The sequence below is a fragment of the Pongo pygmaeus genome, chromosome 10, assembly GCF_028885625.2.
Source record: "Pongo pygmaeus isolate AG05252 chromosome 10, NHGRI_mPonPyg2-v2.0_pri, whole genome shotgun sequence".
Lineage (NCBI taxonomy): Eukaryota > Metazoa > Chordata > Mammalia > Primates > Hominidae > Pongo > Pongo pygmaeus.
In genome coordinates this window covers 8554931-8569964 of record NC_072383.2, presented here as the reverse complement: position 1 = coordinate 8569964, position 15034 = coordinate 8554931, and the positions used below count along the sequence as shown (strand labels likewise).

General features: G+C 41.3%; 1 protein-coding gene across 5 annotated transcripts; it reads left to right on the top strand.

The window, feature by feature from the left end:
• Positions 1-1563: 1563 nt before the first annotated feature.
• On the top strand, positions 1564-13009 carry AICDA (activation induced cytidine deaminase). Of its 5 annotated transcripts, none has more exons than XM_054445041.1 (6): positions 1564-1821; positions 3061-3394; positions 9147-9294; positions 10674-10944; positions 11244-11359; positions 11816-13009. In XM_054445041.1, the coding sequence occupies exons 2-6, from the start codon at positions 3387-3389 to the stop codon at positions 11867-11869; spliced, it is 597 nt and encodes a 198-aa protein (XP_054301016.1). In that variant the 5' UTR covers positions 1564-1821; positions 3061-3386; the 3' UTR covers positions 11870-13009. The 5 variants fall into 5 exon arrangements, with proteins under 5 accessions (XP_054301016.1, XP_054301019.1, XP_054301017.1 ...); XM_054445042.2 differs by lacking the exon at positions 1564-1821 and adding an exon at positions 2165-2204 and having other exon boundaries at positions 11274-11359; XM_054445040.2 differs by lacking the exon at positions 1564-1821 and adding an exon at positions 2168-2204.
• The last annotated feature ends 2025 nt before the right edge of the window (positions 13010-15034 follow it).

Below are 15034 nucleotides of genomic sequence, written 5' to 3'. Positions count from 1 at the left end.
AGCACTTTGGCTGAGATACGAGGATTGTTTGAGCCCAGGAGTTCAAGACCCAACTGAGCAACATAGTGAGATCCTGCCTGTACAAAAAAACAAAAAAAAAATTAGCCCAGTGTGGTAGCGTGCAGCTGTGGTCCCAGCTACTCAGGAGGCTGAGGTGGGAAGATTGTTTGAGCCCAGGAGGTCAAGGCTGCAGTGAGCCAAGATCGTGCCACTGCACACCAGCCTAGGCAACAGAGTGAGACTCTGTCTCAAAAAAAAAAAAAAAAAAAAAATTGTATACTGGAAATTTTCTAAGACAGTAGATTTCAGTTGCGGTTACCACACACACATACCCATACAAGGTTACTATATGAGGAGATGGATAAGTTAATTAGCTTGACTGTAGCAATCATTTCATTACAGATATCAAAACACCATGTTATGCACCTTAAATATATGCCATTTTTATTTAAAACAATAAAACAACCCAATTGTGTGTACCTGTGTGTTATTCTCTTGACAAATGGGTGAAAATATGATAAAAGCCCAATTCACATCTGAGGATATAACTTAAAGGGATTAGATTTCAAATGCCTGCACCTTCCAGTGGACGCTGCAGATGGATTTGGAGTCTCCATTCTGCTCCTCGTCCAACTGTCGTATAAAACTGAGAGTGCCAAAGGCAACTACTGTCTCCTATCTTGCTGGTGCCCTGAGGAATTTTTTCAGCAATAATAATTTAGACAAGGCCAGGCGCAGTGGCTCACGCCTGTAATCCCAGCACTTTGGAAGGCTGATGCGGGCAGATCACTTGACCCCAGGAGTTTGACACCAGCCTGGTCAACATGGAAAGGCCTCGTCTCTAAAGAAAAATACAAAAATGAGCTGGGTGTGGTGGCACATTCCTGTAGTCTCAGCTCCTCGGGAGGCAGAGGCAGGAGTGTCATTTGAGCCCAGGATGTCAAGGCCTGCAGTGAGCCATGTCCATGTCACTGTAGTCCAGTCTGGCTGACAGAGAGAGACCCTGCCTCAAAATAATAATAATTATTATTATATAATTATTAGAAATAATTATAATTATTATTTTGAATCTCATGGCTAATTAAAAAATAATTTAAACAGATTATTTTACTTGTCTTTAGTTTACTTAGGAGTGTATTTTGAGTGATAAGTGCTAAAGAGAAAAATAATTTAGGGGATGGAGGCAAGGGAGTGTCATAATGGTGAGATTTTGTTGACATTTTAGATATGGTGACTAGGACAAATCTCAAATACCAGAGAGTATTTGAATAAGGACATAAAATATATGATGGTGTAAGCCACAGCCATACACAAAAAATAACATTTCAGCAGAGGGACCTCAAGGGCAGAGGAAGGAGTGTGCGCTCTTTGCGTGAGCAAGGGAGAGAATGGAGGGAGATGCAGCCAGAGGGGTGAAGCAAAGCAGATGGTAGCGGGGCTTGTGGGCCATCTCAGGCTGCTGGCCCATACTGAGAGAATGGGAAGCCATGGAGGGTTATGACAGGGGAGTGACATGACCTTAAAGTTCCAGAATGAATACTCTAGTTGCTATGTGGAGAACAGACTGTAATCGAAGAAGGGGGAGGCAGGAAGGCCAGTTGGGAAGCAAAATGCAATAATCCAGGTAGCTTGGACCTGGAGGTAGTGAGAAGTGGTCAGTTTGTGGATATATTCTGGAAGCAGAGATAACAGGATTTGCTAATGGAGTGTGCATGGAATTTAAAAGAAAGAGAGGAGCTGAGAGACACTCTGCCCAGTTTTTGCCAAGCAAAAACAGAATACTGCTGTTTATTGAGATGGGAAAGATGGCAAGAAGAGCAGGTAAGGCAGAGAACAGGGGTTCTGTTTTAGACAGGCTGGAGGTGCTCAGACATCCAAATGGAGATTCTGAGAGGGAAGTTGGACACACTTGTCTTAAGTTTAAAGAAGCGGTCTGACAGATTTTCCTGTGTTCCCACCCAAATCTCATCTTGAATTGTAGTTCCCACAATTCCCACACGTCATGGGAGGGACCCAGGGGGAGGCAGTTGAACCATGGGGGTGGGTCTTTCCCATGCTGTTCTCATGATACTGAATAAGTCTCACAAGATCTGATGGTTTTATAAAGGGATTTCCCCTGCATGAGCTCTCTCTTGCCTGCCACCACCTAAGATGTCCCTTGCTCTTCTGCCATGATTGTGAGGCCTCCCCAGCCATGTGGAACTGTGAGTCAATCAAACCTCTTTCCTTTATAAATTACCCCGTCTCAGGCATGTCTTTACTAGCAGTGTGAGAACAGATGAATACATGGTCCAAGCTAGGGCTATTGATCTGAAAATCATCAAGGTTTAGATGGTATCAAAGCCTTGAGGCAGGAAGAGAGCAGAGACCCTAGCTGCATTGCTTACCATTGCATCCCTAGCACTTGGCATAGTTTCCATTAACAGTAGGCATTAAGTATCTACTCAGTGAATAAATAGAATGCATATGGGCTACAGTAGGAGAGAGAAATAAAATCTTTAATAGACCAAGTTCTATGAGAGCACAAAATTAAAGTCTTTTATTTGAAGATCTTAGCCTGTTTTCCAAATTCAGTGCAGCCAATTAGACACTGATGTCTGGTGAAATAAGCATTTTTGTATTTTGGGGGACTGCTGCTGCTTCTGACTCCAAATTAAGGATTTTTTTTTTTTTTTTTCTAAAAAAGATGGCTCATGCAAAAATCACTCTTTGGTGTAAATATCTAGTCTTCAAGCAATTCTTGTAATGCAATCAGCAAGAAAAAAATCCATGGTTTGCGAGGCAAAGTTTTTGTGTTCTAAATTCTATATAACTGAGTTCATTTGCTTAACTGCAAAGTAGGAGCTGTTAGTGTCTGTCTGTACTGAGGTTCAGAGACATTGTGGGAATATGGGGGAATTAGAGGCTTTCTAAGTGCTCTTTAACACAATAACACAAGAAGCTATTTAAATGCTCTTTAAGGTATTTACATAAATATTACTATTATCACTGTGCTTTTATTTTGTGTTATCATGATTATAATTTAAGTGTCTACTGTTACTGCCTCCTGATCTTTGCTAGCTATGGAGCATGGACTGGACTTTCAGAGCAGCAGCCCTAAAGGAACCTAAACATTAAGCAGAGCTGCCCTCAATCGTTTAACCTGTGTGACTCTGCCTATGACAGCCCCACCCACCCATCTTCACTGGATCCAAATCAGGAGCAAGGCCGTTGGGGTACCTGGTGGGGGTGATGCTGTCAGGGGAGGAGCCCAAAAGAGCAAGCCCAAATTTGAATGTGAAGGGCCAATGCACTGTCAGACTGAGACAGAGAACCGTCATTAATTGAAGCAAGATTTTCCTGGCCTGAGACTTGCAGGGAGCCAAGAAGACACTCTGGACACCACTATGGACAGGTAAAGAGGCAGTCTCCTCGTGGGTGATTGCACTGGCCTTCCTCTCAGAGCAAATCTGAGTAATGAGACTGGTAGCTATCCCTTTCTCTCATATAACTGTCTGGCTGATAAGATCAGCTTGATCAATATGCATATATATTTTTTTGATCTGTCTCCTTTTCTTCTATTCAGATCTTAAATGCTGTCAGCCCAATTCTTTCTGTTTCAGACTTCTCTCGATTTCTCTCTTTTTCATGTGGCAAAAGAAGTAGTGTGTACAATGTACTGATTCGTCTTGAGATTTGTACCATGGTTGAAACTAATTTATGGCAATAATATTAACATAGCAAATCTTTAGAGACTCAAATCATGAAAAGGTAATAGCAGTACTGTACTAAAAATGGTAGTGTTAATTTTTGTAATAGTTTTGTAAATATTCAACAATAAAACAACTTGAAGACACACTTTCCTAGGGAGACGTTACTGAAATAATTTAGCTATAGTAAGAAAATTTGTAATTTTAGAAATGCCAAACATTCTAAATTAATTTCTTGAAAGTCACTATGATTGCATCCATTATAAGGAGAAAAATTCATTCAAGCAAGTTATTTAATGTTAAAGGCCCAATTGTTAGGCAGTTAATGGCACTTTTACTATTAATTAATCTTTCCATTTGTTCAGACACAGCTTAACTTACCTCTTAGGTGTGAATTTGGTTAAGGTCCTCACAATGTCTTTATGTGCAGTTTTTGATAAGCTATTATCATAGAACTTATTCTGTTCCTACATTTATGATTACTATGAATGTATGAGAATAATACCTAATCCTTATACTTTACCTCAATTTAATTCCTTTATAAAGAACTTACATTACAGAATAAAGATTTTTTAAAAATATGTTTTTTTGTAGAGACAGGGTCTTAGACCAGCCCAGGCTGGTCTCCAAGTCCTGGCCTCAAGCAATCCTCCTGCCTGGGCCTCCTAAAGTGCTGGAATTATAGACATGAGCCATCACATCCAATATACAAAATAAAGATTTTTAATGGAGGATTTAATGTTCTTCAGAAAATTTTCTTGAGGTCAGACAATGTCAAATGTCGCCTCAGTTTACACTGAGATTTTGAAAACAAGTCTGAGCTATAGGTCCTTGTGAAGGGTCCATTGGAAATACTTGTTCAAAGTAAAATGCAAAGCAAAGGTAAAATCAGCAGTTGAAATTCAGAGAAAGACAGAAAAGGAGAAAAGATGAAATTCAACAGGACAAAAGGGAAATATATCATCATTAAGGAGGACAGTATCTGTAGAGCTCATTAGTGATGGCAAAATGACTTGGTTAGGATTATTTTTAACCCGCTTGTTTCTGGTTCGCACGGCTGGGGATGCAGCTAGGGTTCTGCCTCAGGGAGCACAGCTGTCCAGAGCAGCTGTCAGCCTGCAGGCTTGAAACACTCCCTCGGCAAGGTCCTTCCTACCCAGGACAGAAATGACGAGAACAGGGAGCTGGAAACAGGCCCCTAACCAGAGAAGGGAAGTAATGGATCAACAAATTAACTAGCAGGTCAGGTTCACGCAATTCATTTCACTCTGACTGGTAACATGTGACAGAAACAGTGTAGGCCTATTGTATTTTCATGTAGAGTAGGACCCAAAAATCCACCCAAAGTCCTTTGTCTATGCCACATCCTTCTTATCTATACTTCCAGGACACTTTTTCTTCCTTATGATAAGGCTCTCTCTCTCTCTCCACACACACACACACACACACACACACACACACACACCCCACCAACCAAGGTGCATGTAAGAAGATGTAGATTCCTCTGCCTTTCTCATCTACACAGCCCAGGAGGGTAAGTTAAATATAAAAGGGATTTATTGGTAAGAGATGATGCTTAATCTGTTTAACACTGGGCCTCAAAGAGAGAATTTCTTTTCTTTTTCTTCTGCACTTATTAAGCACCTATTATGTGTTGAGCTTATATATATGAAGGGTTATTATATGCTAATATAGTTTAATAGTAATGGTGGTTGGTACTGTGGTAATTACCATAAAAATTATTATCCTTTTAAAATAAAGCTAATTATTATTGGATCTTTTTTAGTATTCATTTTATGTTTTTCATGTTTTTTATTTTTTAAAAGACAATCTTACCCTGTTACCCAGGCTGGAGTGCAGTGGTGCAATCGTAGCTTTCTGCAGTCTTGAACTCCTGGGCTCAAGCAATCCTCCTGCCTTGGCCTCCCCAGGTGTTGGGATACAGTCATGAGTCACTGCATCTGGCCTAGTATCCATCTAGATTAAAATATGCATTTTTAATTTTAAAACAATGTGGCTAATTTTTACCTTATATAATGTGTATACTGGTAATAAATCTAGTTTGCTGCTTAAGGTTTAAAGTGCTTTCCAATAAGCTTCATGTATGTGAGGGGAGACATTTAAACTGGAACAGACAGCCGGGTGAGGTGGCTCATGCCTGTAATCCCAGCACTTTGGGAGGCTGAGGTGGGTGGATCGCTTGAGCCCAGGAGTTCAAGACCAGCCTGAGCAACATGGCAAAACCCTGTTTCTATAACAAAAATTAGCTGGGCATGGTGGCATGTGCCTGTGGTCCCAGCTACTAGGGGGCTGAGGCAGGAGAATCGTTGCATCCCAGGAGGTCAAGGCTGCACTGAGCAGTGCTTGCGCCACTGTACTCCAGCCTGGGTGACAGGACTAGACCTTGCCTCAAAAAAAATAATAAGAAAAATTAAAAATAAATGGAAACAACTACAAAAAGCTGTTGTCCTAGATGATCTACTTAGTTAGGCTGATATTTTGGTATTTAACTTTTAAAGTCAGGGTCTATCACCTGCACTACATTATTAAAATATCAATTCTCAATGTATATCCACACAAAGACTGGTACATGAATGTTCATAGTACCTTTATTCACAAAACCCCGAAGTAGAGACTATCCAAATATCCATCAACAAGTGAACAAATAAGCAAAATGTGCTATATCCATGCAATGGAATACCACCCTGTAGTACAAAGGAAGAAGCTACTTGGGGATGAATCCCAAAGTCTTGACGCTAAATGAAAGAGTCAGACATGAAGGAGGAGATAATGTATGCTATATGAAATTCTGGAAAATGAAAGTAACTTATAGTTACAGAAAGCAAATCAGGGCAGGCACAGTGGCTCACACCTGTAATCCCAGCACTTTGAGAGGCCACGTGGGAGGACTGCTAGAACTCAGGAGTTCAAGACCAGCCTGGGCAACACAGTGAAACTCCATTTTCCACAAAAAGGGGAAAAAAAGAAAGCAAATCAGTGGTTGTCCTGTGGGGAAGGGAAAGACTGCAAAGGGGGAGGAAGAAGCTCTGGTGGGGTGAGGGTGGTGATTCAGGTTCTGTATCCTGACTGCGGTAGCAGTTTGGGGTGTTTACATCCAAAAATATTCGTAGAATTATGCATCTTAAATGGGTGAAGTTTACTGTATGTAAATTATACCTCAATGTAAGAAAAAATAATGAGTAAGAAAAGTTTCAATTCTCTTGCCAGCAAACGTTATTCAAATTCCTGAGCACTTTACTTTGCAAATTCTCTGCACTTCTGCCCCACACCATTAGGTGACAGCACTAGCTCCACAAATTGGATAAATGCATTTCTGGAAAAGACTAGGGACAAAATCCAGCCATCACCTGTGCTTTCATATCAACCACACTGTACAGCTTGCCTTGCTGTTTGCAGCTGCAATGGGGACTCTTGATTTCTTTACGGAAACTTGGGTTACCAGAGTATTTCCACAAATGCTGTTCAAGTTAGTGCTTATGATATACAAGACACTATGCTAGGAGCCAGAAAACAAAGAGGAGGAGAAATCAGTCATTATGTGGGAACAACATAGCAAGATATTTAGATTATTTTGCCTAGTTAAGAAAGCAGCAGAGTACAAAATCACACATGCAATCAGTATAATCCAAATCATGTAAATATGTGCCTGTAGAAAGACTAGAGGAATAAACACAAGAATCTTAACAGTCATTGTCATTAGACACTAGATCTAATTATTATTATTAGACACTATGATATTCGAGATTTTAAAAATCTTTAATATTTTAAAATTTAGAGCTCTTCTATTTTTCCATAGTATTCAAGTTTGACAATGATCAAGTATTACTCTTTCTTTCTTTCTTTTTTTTTTTTTTTTGAGATGGAGTTTTGGTCTTGTTGCCCATGCTGGAGTGGAATGGCGTGACCGTAGCTCACTGCAACCCCCACCTGCTGGGTTCAAGCAAATCTGTCGCCTCAGCCTCCCGGGTAGATGGGATTATAGGCGCCCACCACCACACTCGGCTAATGTTTGTATTTTTAATAGAGATGGGGTTTCACCATGTTGGCCAGGCTGGTCTCGAACTCCTGACCTCAGAGGATCCACCTGCCTCGGCCTCCCAAAGTGCTGGGATTACAGGTGTGGGCCACTGCGCCCGGCCAAGTATTGCTCTTATACATTAAAAAACAGGTGTGAGCCACTGTGCCCAGCCCGGTATTGCTCTTATACATTAAAAAATAGGCCAGTGCAGTGGCTCACACCTGTAATCCCAGCACTTTGGGAAGCCGAGGCGGGCAGAACACCTGAGGTCAGGAGTTCAAGGCCAGCCTGGCCAAGATGGTGAAACTCCGTCTCTATTAAAAATACAAACATTACCTGGGCATGATGGTGGGCACCTGTAATCCCAGCTACTCAGGAGGCTGAGGCAGGAGGATCCACTAAGCCTGGAAGATTTGCCTGAGCCTGGGAGGTTGAGGCTACAGTAAGCCGAGATCACGCCAGTGTACTTCAGCCTGGGCGACAAAGTGAGACCATATCTCAAAAAAAAAAAATTAATTAATTAAAAAAAGAAATTTAGATCAAGGTCCAACTGTAAAAAGTGGCCTAAACACCACGTTAAAGAGTTTGGAGTTTATTCTGCGGGCAGAAGAGAACCATCAGGGGATCTTCAGCATGGGAATGGCACGGTGCACGTGGGTTTTTGTGAGATCATGGCGGTGACAGTGTGGGGAATGTTATTTTGGAGGGACGGGAGGCAGACAGACCAGTTAAAAGGCCAGCACAACAGATAAGGAGGAAGAAGATGAGGGCTTGGACCAAAGCAGAGAACAGCAAACAGGGAAGGTACAAATTCAAGAAATATTGGGGGGTTTGAATCAACACATTTAGATGATTAATTAAATATGAGAACTGAGGAAGAAGAAATGAGTCAAGGATGGTTCCAGGCTGCTAGCCTGCTTACCTGAAGTGGCAAAGTCAGGAGGAGAGGCAGTTTAGGACAGGCGGCAGTTGAGGAATATTGTTTTGATCATTTTGAGTTTGAGGTACAAATTGGACACTTAGGTAAAGACTGGAGGGGAAATCTGAAAATATAATTATGGGACTGAGGAACAAGTTTATTTTTTGTTTTGTTTTCTTGTTGAAGAACAAATTTAATTGTAATTCCAAGGCATCAGCATCTAGAAGACAGTGGCAGGAGGTGACCATCTTGTGGGTAAGGGTTTGGGGTCCTTGATGAGTATCTCTCAATTGGCCTTAAATATAAGCAGGAAAAGGAGTTTATGATGGATTCCAGGCTCAGCCGGGCTCAGTAGGGCTCAGGCAGCCAGCAGAGGAAGCCAGAGCATTTTCTTTGGTTTAGCCCAAGTAATGACCTCTTTAAAAAGCTGAAGGAAAATCCAGAGTGACCAGATAATAAACTGTACTCTTGCATTTTCTCTCCCTCCTCTCACCCACAGCCTCTTGATGAACCGGAGGAAATTTCTTTACAACTTCAAAAATGTCCGCTGGGCTAAGGGTCGGCATGAGACCTACCTGTGCTATGTAGTGAAGAGGCGGGACAGTGCTACATCCTTTTCACTGGACTTTGGTCATCTTCGCAATAAGGTATCAATTAAAGTCGGCTTTGCAAGCAGTTTAATGGTCAACTGTGAGTGCTTTTAGAGCCACCTGCTGAAGGTATTACTTCCATCCTTTTTTGGCATTCGTGTCTCTATTACATTCCTCAAATCCTTTTTTTCTTTCTTTTTCCATGTCCATGCACCCATATTAGACATGGCCCAAAATATGTGATTTAATTCCTCCCCGGTAATGCTGGGCACCCTAATGCCACTCCTTCCTTCAGTGCCAAGAACAACTGCTCCCAAACTGTTTACCCGCTTTCCTCAGCATCTGAATTGCCTTTGAGATTAATTAAGCTAAAAGCATTTTTATATGGGAGAATATTATCAGCTTGTTCAAGCAAAAATTTTAAATGTGAAAAACAAATTGTGTCTTAAGCATTTTTGAAAATTAAGGAAGAAGAATTTGGGAAAAAATTAACAGTGGCTCAATTCTGTTTTCCAAATGATTTCTTTTCCCTCCTACTCACATGGGTTGTAGGCCAGTGAATACATTCAACATGGTGATCCCCAGAAAACTCAGAGAGGCCTCGGCTGATTGATTAATTAAATTGATCTTTCGGCTACCCGAAAGAATTACATTTCCAAGAGACTTCTTCACCAAAATCCAGATGGGTTTACATAAACTTCTGCCCACGAGTATCTCCTCTCCCTTAACACGCTGTGACATCTGGGCTTGGTGGAATCTCAGGGAAGCATCCATGGGGTGGAAGGTCATCGTCTGGCTCATTGTTTGATGGTTATATTGCCATGCAATTTTCTTTGCCTACATTTGTATTGAGTACATCCCAATCTCCTTCCTATTTGGTGACATGACACATTCTATTTCAGAAGTCTTTGATTTTATCAAGCACTTCCATTTACTTCTCATCGCAGTGCCTATTACTTCTATTACAACACCCATCTGTCTGCTTTACCAAAATCCGTTTCCCCTTTTCAGATCCTCCCAAATGGTCCTCATAAACTGTCCTGCCTCCACCTAGTGGTCCAGGTATATTTCCACAATGTTACATCAACAGGCACTTCTAGCCATTTTCCTTCTCAAAGGGTGCAAAAAGCAACTTCATAAACACAAATTAAATCTTCGGTGAGGTAGTGTGACGCTGCTTCCTCCCAACTCAGCGCACTTCATCTTCCTCATTCCACAAAAACCCATAGCTTTCCTTCACTCTGCAGGACTCGTGCTGCCAAGGGTTCAGCTCTACCTACTGGTGTACTCTTTTGAGCAAGTTGCTTAGTCTCTCTGTAACACAAGGACAATAGCTGCAAGCATCCCCAAAGATCACTGTAGGAGACAATGACTAAGGCTACCAGAGCCGCAATAAAAGTCAGTGAATTTCAGCGTGGTCCTCTCTGTCTCCCCAGAACGGCTGCCACGTGGAATTGCTCTTCCTCCGCTACATCTCGGACTGGGACCTAGACCCTGGCCGCTGCTACCGCGTCACCTGGTTCACCTCCTGGAGCCCCTGCTACGACTGTGCCCGACATGTGGCCGACTTTCTGCGAGGGAACCCCAACCTCAGTCTGAGGATCTTCACCGCGCGCCTCTACTTCTGCGAGGACCGCAAGGCTGAGCCCGAGGGGCTGCGGCGGCTGCACCGCGCCGGGGTGCAAATAGCCATCATGACCTTCAAAGGTGCGAAAGGGCCTTCCGCGCAGGCGCAGTGCAGCAGCCCGCATTCGGGATTGCGATGCAAAATGAATGAGTTAGTGGGGAAGCTCGAGGGGAAGAAGTGGGCGGCGATTCTGGTTCACCTTTGGAGCCGAAATTAAAGATTAGAAGCAGAGAAAAGAGTGAATGGCTCAGAGACAAGGGCCCGAGGAAATGAGAAAATGGGGCCAGGGTTGCTGTCTTTCCCCTCGATTTGGAACCTGAAGTATCTTCTACTCCCATATCCCCGCCTTTTTTTCTTTCCTTTTTTTTTTTTTTTTAAGATTATTTTTACTGCTGGAATACTTTTGTAGAAAACCATGAAAGAACTTTCAAAGCCTGGGAAGGGCTGCATGAAAATTCAGTTCGTCTCTCCAGACAGCTTCGGCGCATCCTTTTGGTAAGGGGCTTCCTTGCTTTTTAAATTTTCTGTCTTTCTCTATAATCTTTTTTGGAGTTTTGTATATTTCTTATATTTTCTTATTGTTTAATCACTCTCAGTTTTCATCTGATGAAATCTTTATTTCTCCTCCACACAGCCTTTTCTTCTGCTGTTTCACCATTCAGAGCCCTCTGCTAAGGTTCCTTTTCCCTCCCTTTTCTTTCTTTTGTTGTTTCACATCTTTAAATTTCTGTCTCTCCCCAGGGTTGCGTTTCCTTCCTGGTCAGAATTCTTTTCTCCTTTTTTTTTTAAACAAACAAACAAACAAAAAAACCCAAAAAAACTGTTTCCCAATTTACTTTCTTCCAAAATGTTACAAAGCCATCCACTCAGGTTAGAAGCCTCTCCGGCCCCACCAACACCCAACCCAGTTTTGAAGCCATTCACTCAGTTTGCCTCTCTCTTTCTCTACAGCCCCTGTATGAGGTTGATGACTTACGAGACGCATTTCGTACTTTGGGACTTTGATAGCAACTTCCAGGAATGTCACACACGATGAAATAGCTCTGCTGAAGACAGTGGATAAAAAAGTCCTTCAAGTCTTCTCTGTTTTTCTTCTTCAACTCTCATTTTCTTAGAGTTTAGAGAAAAAAATATTTATATACGACTCTTTAAAAAGATCTATGTCTTGAAAATAGAGAAGGAACACAGGCCTGGCCAGGGACATGCTGCAATTGGTGCAGTTTTGAATGCAACATTGTCCCTATTGGGAATAACAGAACTGCAGGACCTGGGAGCATCCTAAAGTGTCAATGTTTTTCTATGACTTTTAGGCAGGATGAGAGCAGAAGGTAGATCCTAAAAAGCATGGTGAGAGGATCAAATGTTTTTATATCAACATCCTTTATTATTTGATTCATTTGAGTTAACAATGGTGTTAGTGATAGATTTTTCTATTCTTTTCCCTTGATGTTTACTTTCAAGTAACACAAACTCTTCCATCAGGCCATGATCTATAGGACCTCCTAATGAGAGTATCTGGGTGATTGTGACCCCAAACCATCTCTCCAAAGCATTAATATCCAATCATGTGCTATATGTTTTAATCAGCAGAAGCATGTTTTTATGTTTGTACAAAAGAAGATTGTTATGGGTGGGGATGGAGGTATAGACCATGCATGGTCACCTTCAAGCTATTTTAATAAAGGATCTTAAAATGGGCAGGAGGACTGTGAACAAGACACCCTAATAATGGGTTGATGTCTGAAGTAGCAAATCTTCTGGAAACACAAACTCTTTTAAGGAAGTCCCTAATTTAGAAACACCCACAAACTTCACATATCATAATTAGCAAACAATTGGAAGGAAGTTGCTTGAATGTTGGGAAGAGGAAAATCTATTGGCTCGCGTGGGTCTCTTCATCTCAGAAATGCCAATCAGGTCAAGGTTTGCTACTTTTTGTATGTGTGTGATGCTTCTCCCAAAGGTATATTAACTATATAAGAGAGTTGTGACAAAACAAAATGATAAAGCTGCGAACCGTGGCACATGCTTATAGTTCCAGCTGCTTGGGAGGTTGAGGAGGGAGGATGGCTTGAACACAGGTGTTCAAGGCCAGCCTGGGCAACATAGCAAGACCCTGTCTCTTAAAAAAAAAAAAAAAAAAGAGAGAGAGAGAGGGCCAGGCGTGGTGGCTAATGCCTGTAATCCCAGCACTTTGGGAGGCCGAGCCAGGCAGATCACCTGTGGTCAGGAGTTTGAGACCAGCCTGGCCAACATGGCAAAACTCCGTCTGTACTAAAAATACAAAAATTAGCCAGGCATGGTAGCAGGCACCTGTAATCCCAGCTACTTGGGAGGCTGAGGCAGGAGAATCGCTTGAACCCAGGAGGTGGAGGTTGCAGTGAGCCGAGATCGTGCCGTTGCACTCCAGCCTGGGCGACAACAGCAAGACTCTGTCTCAGAAAAAAAAAAAAAAAAAAAAGAGAGAGAGAGAGAGAAAGAGAACAATATTTGGGAGAGAAGGATGGGGAAGCATTGCAAGAAAATTGTGCTTTATCCAACAAAATGTAAGGAGCCAATAAAGGATCCCTATTTGTCTCTATTGGTATCTGTTTGTCCCTAACAACTGTCTTTGATAGTGAGAAAAATATTCAGAATAACCATATCCCTGTGCAGTTATTACCTAGCAACCCTTGCATTGAAGATGAACAGATCCACAGGAAAACTTGTATGCACAACTGTCTTATTTTAATCTTATTGTACATAAGTTTGTAAAAGAGTTAAAAATTGTTACTTCATGTATTCATTTATATTTTATATTATTTTGTGTCTAATGATATTTTTATTAACATGATTTCCTTTTCTGATATATTGAAATGGATTCTCAAAGCTTCATAAATTTATAACTTTAGAAATGATTCGAATAACAATGCATGTAATCGTAACATTGCAGTAATGGTGCTATGAAGCCATTTCTCTTGATTTTTAGTAAACTTTTACGACAGCAAATTTGCTTCTGGCTCATTTTCAATCAATTAAATAAATGATAAATCATTTTGGAAGTTTTGAAGATAAAATACCAAATAAAATAATACAAAAGTGATTTATATGAAGTTAAAACAAAAAATCAGTATGATGGAATAAACTTGAGAGTCCAGAAGTTATCCCATACATCTGTAGTCAACTGATTTCTCACAAGGGTGTAAGGACCATTCAATGGAGAAAAAATGATCTTCTCAACAAATGGTGCTGAGCTAACTGGATATTATGTGCAAAGGAATGAATTTGAGTCTCTACTACACACCATATATAAAAATTAACTAAAAATTCATCAAATACCTAAATATTAGAGCCTAAATTATAAACCTTAGAGAGAAACATAGGTAAAAATTTTTATGACTTTAGATTAGGCAACAGCTTCTTAATTATGACACCAAAAGCACAAGCAACCAAAGACAAAAATAAATAAGTTGGACTTCATCGAAATTAAAAATCTTTGTCTATCAAAGGACACTTAGTAAGAAAGTGAAAAGACAACCCACAGAAGTGGGAGAAAACACTTGCAAATCATATATCTCATAAGGGTTGTGATATTATGATATACATATATATTGGTTTTTGTCCGTAGTTCCTGGCTTATAACCCCCCTCACCATTGTTACAGTCATTTGTTATAAGGTTGGATGATTTAGGCCTCAGAAGCAAAACTCTCTGACCTTCTCCAGCCCTCCTGTCTCTGGCCCCTCATTCTTCCCTGAGGCCATCCATACAAGCTAGAATCTCTCTTCCACAAGGTGGTCAAAGAAACCAGCACCTCCTTTCCCCCAAACCAGTCAAAAAACCTAAAAATATTACCCTAATTCCCCCTCCTTTCCATATAAGCACTGGCTATAAAGAAATAATCTGACTGGGCATGATGGCTTACACCTGTAATCCCAGCATTATGGGAGGCCGAGGCGGGCAGGTGTCCTGAGCCTTGAAGTTCAAGACCAGCCTGGGCAACACAGTGAGACCCCACCTCTACAAAACTTAGCCAGGCAAGGTAGCACACATCTGTAGCCCCAGCTACTCTTGAGGCTGTCTCAAAAACAAAAAATAAACAAACAAAAAACTGACCTATCTTGTTGGATTGTAGATCACGAGACCCTCATTCCAGACAGGGTCCTACCCATGTCCTGGGTGAAGGAATGCT